This window comes from Brachyistius frenatus, unplaced genomic scaffold, assembly GCF_029030835.1.
Source record: "Brachyistius frenatus isolate BFR_SWC_R1_liver_20210118 unplaced genomic scaffold, ASM2903083v1 Contig_721, whole genome shotgun sequence".
In the NCBI taxonomy this organism is placed as follows: domain Eukaryota; kingdom Metazoa; phylum Chordata; class Actinopteri; family Embiotocidae; genus Brachyistius; species Brachyistius frenatus.
In genome coordinates, this window is record NW_027211320.1 from 3,950 (window position 1) to 14,365 (window position 10,416).

The window sequence follows — 10,416 nt, forward strand, 5'->3', positions numbered from 1 at the left end:
AGCTAGCTTCATCCTTAAACATCATTTATCAACTCGCAGAGCTTCTGACTGTTAAAGATGAAGATCTTATAAAGTGCGGTGGATTGATCTGTTTCCATGACAACTGATGAAGGCCATGTGATAAGAACCATTTTAAAAGTGCATTAAATATATAATTAGTCTCTTTCCTTAATCCTCAGCTTGTGTTGGAGGTTTCTTCCTGTTAAATGGCAGTTTTTCCTTCCAGCTGTCACTCATGTTGGAGTTGTTGAGTTGCTGTGATGACATCACTGAGTTTGACTGATGTTTCTGATGAATGGGGGTGAACTTCCTGTCCCTGCGGTGTGTTTCAGACGGAGTCCACTCGGTGTCGGCTCAGTGTCTCCTCCAAGTCACCATCATCACAGACGAGATGCTGTCCAACAGCATCACGTTACGGCTCGCCAACACCTCCCAGGAGCACTTCCTGTCCCTGCTGCTCGCTCAGTTCCTGGACGGCGTGGCCCGGGTTCTGTCCGCCGCCCCGGAGGACGTCGTCATCTTCAACATCCAGGATGACACGGACGTCAGCGCCCGCATCCTGAACGTCAGCCTGTCCGTGGCGGTGCCGGCGTTCGGGGACGGACACCAGCGACCCGTAGGGCTCGGTTCCGGAGAGGACCGGCCCGGGAGAGGAGTGGAACCCGGAGAGTTCTTCGGCTCCGAGGAGCTCCAGGAGCGTCTGTATCTGAACCGCAGCCTCCTCGCTCAGATCTCCTCGCAGGAAGTCCTCCCCTTCGACGACAACATCTGCCTGCGCGAGCCGTGTGAGAACTACATGAAGTGTGTGTCCGTGCTGAAGTTCGACAGCCTGGCGCCGTTCGTCTCCTCCGACACCATCCTGTTCCGACCCATCCACCCCATCGCCGGGCTGCGCTGCCGCTGCCCCGCCGGCTTCACCGGAGACTACTGCGAGACGGAGGTGGACCTCTGCTACTCCAAACCCTGCGGCGCCCACGGAGCCTGTCGCAGCCGAGAGGGAGGCTACACCTGCGAGTGCTTCGAGGACTACACAGGTGAGAGCATGTGATGTCATAGAGTCATGAACCTGCTGACCCCCCCTCAGAGGGGGAGGGGGGGACTACACAGGTGAGAGCATGTGATGTCATAGAGTCATGAACCTGCTGACCCCCCTCAGGGGGGAGGGGGGACTACACAGGTGAGAGCATGTGATGTCATAGAGTCATGAACCTGCTGACCCCCCCTCAGAAGGGGAAGGGGGACTACACAGGTGAGAGCATGTGATGTCATAGAGTCATGAACCTGCTGACCATTATTCAGCACCATGACCAACAGAAAGGGTCTTCCACATCGAATGTGTGACACTAATCTTGGTTTGGACTTAGTTTAAACTGGTTTCAGACTTTGAACCAGGTTTTTGACCACTTTAAATGGACTTTAAAACTGGTTTTGGACTGGTTGGTCTCGGACCTAGTTTAGGATGGATTTGGGATTTTAATTTGGACTTGTTAGAAACTGGTTTCAAATGTGGTTTTGAACCTGGTTTGGACTAATTTGAGATGGACTTTGGACTAGTTTTTAAACTGGTTTCAGACTTGATAAATGATGTGAATGTGTGACTCTGATCGTTGATGTCCACCTTGGTTTTGGACTAGTTATAAACTGGTTTTGTACTAGTTTTAGATGGTGTTTAGACTAGTTCTAAACTGGTTTCAGACTGTAAACGGTGTGAATGTGTTACTCTGATCTAAACTGTGCTGATTGTATGAATCTTCTTGTTTTGATATGTTTCCAAGGCTTTTAGGATGACAGCTGATGAGTCTTTGGCTGATGCTAACACACAGTTAACACCGTTAACATCGTTATTCTTTAAGTGTTTCGGGCCTCCGGGAGGTCGAAGGTCACAATTTCTGCCAAGCTGTTCACAGTTTGCCTCCCAAATGTTCATTTTCATTTTCTCTTCTCAAAGATCCCTCGGGGGCGTTAACGTCTCCATCTGTCACATCCACTCGTCTCCTGATTGAACTAACGAGCGGCTCTGTAGACGAAGGCTGAGTGATCACTTATTGATCTGATTTGTCTGTTTCAGTGAGCTGACACACAGTCTGTGGCTTTAAGAAGCAGATTATTTCACATCGGTTTAATGTGGTTGTCTTTGATTTAATTTAAATTTCTGCGACTGATCACAGCGCTCCGCTAAAGAAATCAAATCTGCTCTTTGGACCGATGAAATCTTAATTTTTCTGCGTTTCTGGAGAGTCTCCGTCTCTGTTTGTCTCCTTGAATCAGCTGTTTACCTGCCTGTTGTTTCACACCTACACTCAGAGGTTCATCCCGAGCTGCAGGCTGCGTTTCAGAGCGCACGTGTGATGAACAGGAAGAGCCGTAATATAACATCTGTGTTTCCTCGTGTCTATCTCTGAGTCCGTAGACCTTCGCAAACATCTTTACTCTGTGTTGAGTGTTTTTCAGCAAAGAAAAGCAGAAGTTTGTGCGTCCAGAGTCGTAGTGCTGAGTGGCGCGCAGGAAGGAAGCCATGAATTATAGATGGCTACAGATGGAGTGTGTCCGCTGGCTGTGAGCAGCCCGGCGGGTAAAAAAATACCTACGATAAAGAAATACGGCACGAAGCAGGTCGAGGCGGAGAGGACAGAAACATCCGTTTTCAGACATCATGAAGAATGAATTTCTGTCTATTGGCAGCAGAACTGTGAACCAGCTGCAGGACGTGTTTCCACTCACGGCTCTACAAATGATTCACGTCCTCGAAGGGTTAACGAGTCGACTCGCCCGGTTTATGGTTAAAAAAGGAGGAGCTGAAGAAGTTTAGAGGAAGAGAGATAAAATATGCTGATTTATACAGGACGGATTTTTTTGTCTTTGAGGTTAAGTGGGTCAAATCGTGACTTTTTAATGCAGCTTGTTTCATCTTCGTCTTTGAAGCACCATGTAGGAGAGTTTATGTTCACAGAGACACTTTCTCTCCTGCTGGATACCATCTATAAACATCTGGAATGTACAGATATCTGTACGGGATTATTAGTTAGTCAACGATTATGATTTAATGATGTCTAACACAATATAATACACCTGTAATCATATTTATTGATCATCTTTATCAGAGTCTTTAAAACCATCCATTCGTTGTTTATATACGCGTGATAATCGCTCACAAACTGGTTATTAACGTTCTCAAAACTCATGAACGCAAACTCAGCTCAATGGTTCATTTGCTCGGTTTCTTGCCGAAGCTTTCAGCCACATCTCATGGCCTTCATCATCAGGCGGTTGGAGTGTGTTAGAGGTCACAAAGAAAAAAACAAATATAGTTCATGTTAATAAATGTAATAAATAAAAGTGTAGTTCATTTGAAGGTTCACTTAATATAATAATAGTTAAATTATTTTTTATAGACGATTTATTTGTTGAAAATGTCCTGATATCATCTTAACAATACAGTATTATAAATAAGTTATTAACCGTATATATTAATCTAAATGAAAAGAAAATAATTATTGATTAGTTTGTTATAACTTCATATTACATATTTATTCTTTGGGGTAGAATTTATTATATTTTTAGGTGCAGATGTTTGCCAGCTGTTCACTCTGTGATGTATTCAGATTAAATAACTGAAACCGGACGTGATGAAGAAGCTGATTTTCTCATCATAACTAAAACCATAAATCATGTTTTCCACCTGAAAGTCACATCCAACACAGTGCGTCACATTAATGCAGTAATCTTGTATTATTACAGTAATCTTGTATTATTACACATTTCACACCCTGTTTACACAGTGATCGTCTGCAATATTATTTATTCTTTATCTTAAAAACGTTATTTATGGTCCACATATCTTTAGTGGTAGTTTTCTCCTGAACATTCTGATTTTCATGAACAACAACCAGACGAGTTCCTCGTATGTGAAAACGACTCGTGGATAAATGTGATTGTGACTCTAAAAGGCCTCCAGAGCTGCAGGTCCGTCGAAGCCTGCTGTCGTCGTTGAGCTCTCCGTGATGGCGTCGCCTCCATTATTCCTGTCAAACACTGAAAGCTTTTTTTTTGTTGTTTTGTTTCACCTGTTTGTTCTAAAGCCTGAAACAGCGTCGGCGTCTGAGTGTGTGGGCCGGTTCGCTGTAGGAGTCCCGGTCGAGAGGCTCTCGCACGGTTCTGCTCAGCTGTGGGTGAATCAGCAGAGTGGACGTGTGAGTGGAGGAAGTGGGCGTATTTTCATCCACGGTCGGACACATTAACGTCCATCGAAGCTGAGGCTCAACACGGAGCCGGTCCGGGTCTCTGGAGGAGGTTCTGATGGGGTCACGTGTTCGGATCACAGAAACACATTCGATCTGCAGCTCCTATTGTTGTTCTCCAGTTCATCAGTCTATCCACCTGTGTGGGGCTCCGTGTGTGTGTGTGTGTGTGTGTGTGTGTGTGTGTGTGTGTGTGTGTGTGTGTGTGTGTGTGTGTGTGTGTGTGTGTGTGTGTGTGTGTGTGTGTGTGTGTGTGTGTGTGTGTGTGTGTGTGTTGTGAGGACTAAATTGCTCACTCCATGTGTTCCAGGTGGGCGGTTAAGTGCTGAATAGCTGCGATTATATGTGTAAGAAAGGTGGATGGACAATCTGTGGAATGTCTGTGTTAATGGTGTGTGTGTGTGTGTGTGTGTGTGTGTGTGTGTGTGTGTGTGTGTGTGTGTGTGTGTGTGTGTGTGTGTGTGTGTGTGTGTGTGTGTGTGAGGACTGTTGGACCGTGGGCGTTGCCAGATGGCAGCAGTAGAGGAATGAAAGCAGCCGTCCTCTCTGCGCTTGTTCGGAGGACGGACTGAATGGTTCGGCTCGGTTGAGTCACTGTAGAATCAAACAGAACCGAGTTCTGCTGCCGGTTTCTCTTCTCTCCTGTGTTTGTGACTGCTGACCTTCTTCTTCCTGAAAATGTTTTTATTTAATCAGTTGTTCAGAACCCATTTGTGGGTTTTTAATGTGCAAACGCAGTTTGAAACAACAAACCGGCGAATGTTCACACATCACCTCACACTCGTGTTGTAAATGAACACCTGCCAAACACTGAGAGCTTCAACAATCCACCACTGAGAGCTGCATGAATAAAACACGCTGCCAGGATCACAGACCAGTTGGAAATTAGAGTATTTACATGCTGTTGTCGTGTGGAGATGAAACAACCGGACTGTTTCTCCTCTGATTACATCCTTCAGCTCAGTGCTGCCGTCCTGATACCACAATGTTCAACAGAGTGGAGAGAAGAGGACGTAAAGCAGAGGTGTGGAAAATTAAAGAGTTCGTAGCTCCAGGTCTGTAAAATGGTTCTGATCCAGAAGTGTCTTCAGCTGCAATACCAGCGAGTGCCACTAGAGGTCGGCTCCAAAAAGCCTCCGGCTCCATAGACTCCCATTCAACTTCTCTCATCAAATCCAAAGTGAATAAAATGTGTCCATCAGTTACCTCGGTGTTGTTAGCTAAAGTCACTCCTTCTTCTTAGTTTTCTGGAGGTCCATCTGAAAATAATCCCTCATTCATTAGAAAAGAAGATTCAAGAAGACCTGTTTTTGGGGGGCGTGTCTGTTTGATTGACAGGCCTGTGGTGCAGTCAGGTTACAGCTATCGGTGGGCGGGACGTAGTATCGTCAGGTTTCCAATCAGATCGGTCAGAACCACCGCTGGCTCCTCCCCCAGCTCGTCCAAATATGGTCACTTCCTGCTCCGAACCGCTCCGAACTAGTAAGATGGTGACGGACAGAATCTGAACTGGAGGATTCATAATGTTCACAAACCAACGATGACATCACTGATGGTTGATGACATCACTGATGGTTGATGACATCACTGATGGTTGATGACATCACTGATGGTTGATGGTTGGTCTTCACCAGTAGGTCAGTAGGTGCTGTGGTATTTAAACCTTAATGAACAGACGCTTGCTGAGGAACAAACTTTATTTAACGTGGGTCAGTCACATCCTTTGTGTTCTGTACAGTTTCTGTTTCTCTTGGTTTTAAAACCACTGTTGAGTATTTTCTATTTTTTTATTGAATGACTGTAGTGAGATGAAGAAGTCGAGGGGAGCGATGGGGAAAGACGTGACTTCCGTGATGAGGACATGTTTTTCAGGCCGGTGTACCGTGATGAGAAGATGTGATCTCTGATCCATCTGGAGGTCGTCTATCTGTTGTGTTGTCGATCAGCTCCTCTCATTGTTCACCGTCATCATCCCGGTGTTCCTGGTTCCAGTCAGAGCTCCTTCCTGCAGACAGGATGTGTGAGGATGTTTCTGTCGGCTGCTCTGAGCTCCGTGTTTTCGGTGTCTGGAGGATCCTCCTGTCTCTGCTGCTCTGAGGATGTGATGATGCTCTTCTGTTTAACTAGCAGCTCAGAGACTTTCAGATCTCTGAGGAGACAGGAACACTGCACACATGCTAACATTTGGTTTTAGCATTATGCAACACAAGACAGTGATGCACAATTTCACATGCAATGTCATTAATTATGGACCTTCCTTGTTGGATAAGGAAGATCAGATCTGTGGATTAGTACTGTGAGTATGAAGATCTAAAATGTTGGAGGTTTAAATCTCAGCATGTTTTGTAACATCAGATTTTTGTGTGTTTCTGTGTGAAGTTAGTCAGTTTGTGATGAACTAAGAGCAGCAAAAGGACATAAACCATCCAGCAGATAAATAATCACCAAAAAACCAATGATTTTGCTAATGTGTCGGCAGAGGTGTTAATATCTTGATTTATATTCCATGATGTCATCTGCTTTTATGCCAACACCTCGGTTTTATAGTTATGATGTTATTTACAATTATCAGCAGAAATGCTCACCTGCAGTCCGTCCTTTATTATATTCAGACTCTTTTAATAATCAGTGGAGTCCATGTTGAGATCAACTAAGGAGTGTAAATAAAAGCAGGGTTTCTGAGGTGTCTGCTACTGAATGATTGATGCAGACGACGGACCTACAGAGGACACCTGTTTGAATTATTGATCAGGACACTCTGTGGGATTGTGACTGCGGGCCAGGCCCCGCCCACATGTGCTGCTCACCTGGCAACAGGAAGCTGCTGCTGGGAGCACCTGTGGTGGAGACGCCCTGCTGGGAACCACCGGACACCGAGAGGAAGTCTAACAGTTTAACAGGGATCAGTGAGGAAGACCTTTGATGAAGATGTGTCTCCACAGTGCAGCTCCTCTCTGAGTCGCTGTGTGCTGACGCCGTGTTTGACCTTTTGACCTCAGCAGCAGCTTAAAGAAACAACAGTCCTCCATCACCTGCAGCAGCTTAAAGAAACAACAGTCCTCCATCACCTGCAGCAGCTTAAAGAAACAACAGTCCTCCATCACCTGCAGCAGCTTAAAGAAACAACAGTCCTCCATCACCTGCAGCAGCTCACCTAAAGAAACAACAGTCCTCCATCACCTGCAGCAGCTTAAAGAAACAACAGTCCTCCATCACCTGCAGCAGCTTAAAGAAACAACAGTCCTCCATCACCTGCAGCAGCTTAAAGAAACAACAGTCCTCCATCACCTGCAGCAGCTTAAAGAAACAACAGTCCTCCATCACCTGCAGCAGCTTAAAGAAACAACAGTCCTCCATCACCTGCAGCAGCTTAAAGAAACAACAGTCCTCCATCACCTGCAGCAGCTTAAAGAAACAACAGTCCTCCATCACCTGCAGCAGCTTAAAGAAACAACAGTCCTCCATCACCTGCAGCAGCTTAAAGAAACAACAGTCCTCCATCACCTGCAGCAGCTTAAAGAAACAACAGTCTTCACCTCTGTGGTTCGATAAATGTTCGGAGTGGTGATGAAGACGTCTCCGCCAGCAGCGCTCCCGTTCAGAGACGGAAAAGACGTTTCCAACAACAGCAATCAAACAAAGACGGCGGCTTTCAGTGGAGCGTGAATGGAGTGATTAATAGTCAAAGTACATAGAAGGCCTGTGTGTCAGTGTGTGTGTGTCAGTGTGTGTCAGTGTGTGTGTATCAGTGTGTATCAGTGTGTGTCAGTGTGTGTGTATCAGTGTGTGTCAGTGTGTATCAGTGTGTATCAGTGTGTATCAGTGTGTGTCAGTGTGTATCAGTGTGTATCAGTGTGTGTCAGTGTGTGTGTGTATCAGTGTGTATCAGTGTGTGTCAGTGTGTGTGTGTATCAGTGTGTATCAGTGTGTATCTGTGTGTATCAGTGTGTATCAGTGTGTGTCAGTGTGTATCAGTGTGTATCAGTGTGTGTCAGTGTGTGTGTGTATCAGTGTGTGTGTGTGTGTGTTACTGTATACATACAGTGGAAGTCTTCCTCGCTGCTGACTGACCGGCTCTGACACACATTCCTGCTCTCAGCGTCTCTCAGTGTCTCTCAGTGTCTCTGCATCGTCTCTGCAGCGTCTCTGCAGCGTCTCTCAGTGTCTCTGCATAGTCTCTCAATGTCTCTGCAGCGTCTCTCAGCGTCTCTCAGTGTCTCTGCATCGTCTCTCAGTGTCTCTGCAGCATCTCTGCAGCGTCTCTGCAGCGTCTCTCAGCGTCTCTCAGCTTCTCTCAGTGTCTCTGCAGCATCTCTCAGTGTCTCTGCATCGTCTCTCAGTGTCTCTGCAGCATCTCTCAGCGTCTCTGCAATGTCTCTCAGTGTCTCTGCAGTGTCTCTCAGCGTCTCTCAGCTTCTCTCAGTGTCTCTGCAGCGTCTCTCAGCATCTCTCAGTGTCTCTGCATTGTCTCTCAGTGTCTCTGCAGCGTCTCTCAGCGTCTCTGCAATGTCTCTCAGCGTCTCTCAGCGTCTCTGCAGCGTCTCTCAGCATCTCTCAGTGTCTCTGCAGCGTCTCTCAGCATCTCTCAGTGTCTCTGCAGCGTCTCTCAACGTCTCAGCGTCCCTCCCGACGATCCAAACTAATGACCCGTCTCCTCATCAGCTGTTGTGGCTGTAAAACAGTCAATAGATTGTTGTAATGATTCCAAAAAATTGACTCAGAATTTGATCCATTCGGTCCGATAACATTTGTGAAGTTCAGAAGAGTTTCATGATTCAATTATTTGATGAAGTTATCTGACTGAAGGATGTTGTGGACATGCTCAGTATTCATTCATCTAGACAGGCGGGAATGTCTCACCAGACACCAGAGACCCAGTCAGAGCTTCAGTCAGCTCGTTGGGCTTTAATGTAACGTTGGTTTATATGTTGATTTATATGTTGATTTATTTATATGTTGATTTATATGTTGATTTATTTATATGTTGATTTATATGTTGATTTATGAGTCCTGCATTGAAGGTTTCAGACATTTTTAGAGCAAAAACATCTGCTTTCTTTTTAGTTTCTTAATCAGATGTGAGTTTTGATCTGTTGGTCAGACCTTTTTCACCATTTTTGGATGTTATTGACGGATCAATGAAGCATTGAATAAATGGGATTCATTAATGATATTTGTAGGTGATTTAACGAGCCTGTAAAGATTTCTTTTGTTGGAGACTTTGTGTAAATGAGTGATGAGTCGACAGGACACGAGCACGTCTGATCAACTCATCACGTCTGAGGTGTGAAGTCATCGTCCTGAACACATCCGTGATGTCAGGCTGGATGCACAAACACTTCCAGCTCGCTGCGTGTCGTTCCACTGAACGTGAATTCAGCTGAAACTGCAGCCGTGTTCCCGGAGGAGGAGGCGGGGACATGCTGGGGGGACACGCTGGGGGGACACGCTGGGGGGACACGGACAGAAACCGTGTTGTTGATGTGTCGTCAGGTTTTCTGCTGCACCTCGTCAGCAGTGATCCTTTCTTTGTGATTGTCTGAGGAGGTGCTGCTCCTCCAGAAGGGAACATTCCTCCACGTATGTCCAGCATGCATAGCGTGGCGTCCCACACGGTCCCGATGTGCTGCTGCTTGTCTCCAACACCATTAATCCTCCTTCCTGTCGCCTCCCTGCAGGCGAGCGCTGCGAGCTGTCGTCCCGGTCCGGCCGCTGCGCTGCAGCCGTCTGCAGGAACGGAGGATCCTGCGTCAACCTGCTGGTCGGCGGCTTCAGGTGCGAGTGTCCGGCGGGAGGCTACGAGAAGCCGTACTGCCAGATGACCACACGCAACTTCCCCCCCCACTCCTTCATCACCTTCAAGGGCCTCCGGCAGCGCTTCCACTTCACCCTCTCCCTCACGTGAGTGGCTCCGCCTCCCTGCAGCTGCTCACCTGCATCACCTCACCGTGACTCCCCCCCCCCCCTGTGTGCACTCTCCACCCCCCCTGTGTGCACTCTCCATCCCCCCCTGTGTGCACTCTCCACCCCCCCTGTGTGCACTCTCCATCCCCCCCCCCCGTGTGTGCACTCTCAGCTCTCTGCTCCACTGAAGTATGCCCCCCCCCCCCCACACACATTTACATGACATCATGGTGTTGAATGGGATCAGTGAACAACACCTGAGCTATAAATACAG

At 46.9% G+C, this 10,416-nt stretch overlaps 1 protein-coding gene across 1 annotated transcript; it reads left to right on the forward strand.

The window, feature by feature from the left end:
* Positions 1-295: 295 nt before the first annotated feature.
* On the forward strand, positions 296-10,139 carry LOC138615146 (cadherin EGF LAG seven-pass G-type receptor 2-like; the record flags this gene model as incomplete). The annotated part of the gene is made up of 2 exons (XM_069688779.1): positions 296-1,034; positions 9,917-10,139. Coding segments are annotated over exons 1-2 (962 nt in total), but the record flags the coding sequence as incomplete, so codon positions are not given.
* Positions 10,140-10,416: the final 277 nt, after the last annotated feature.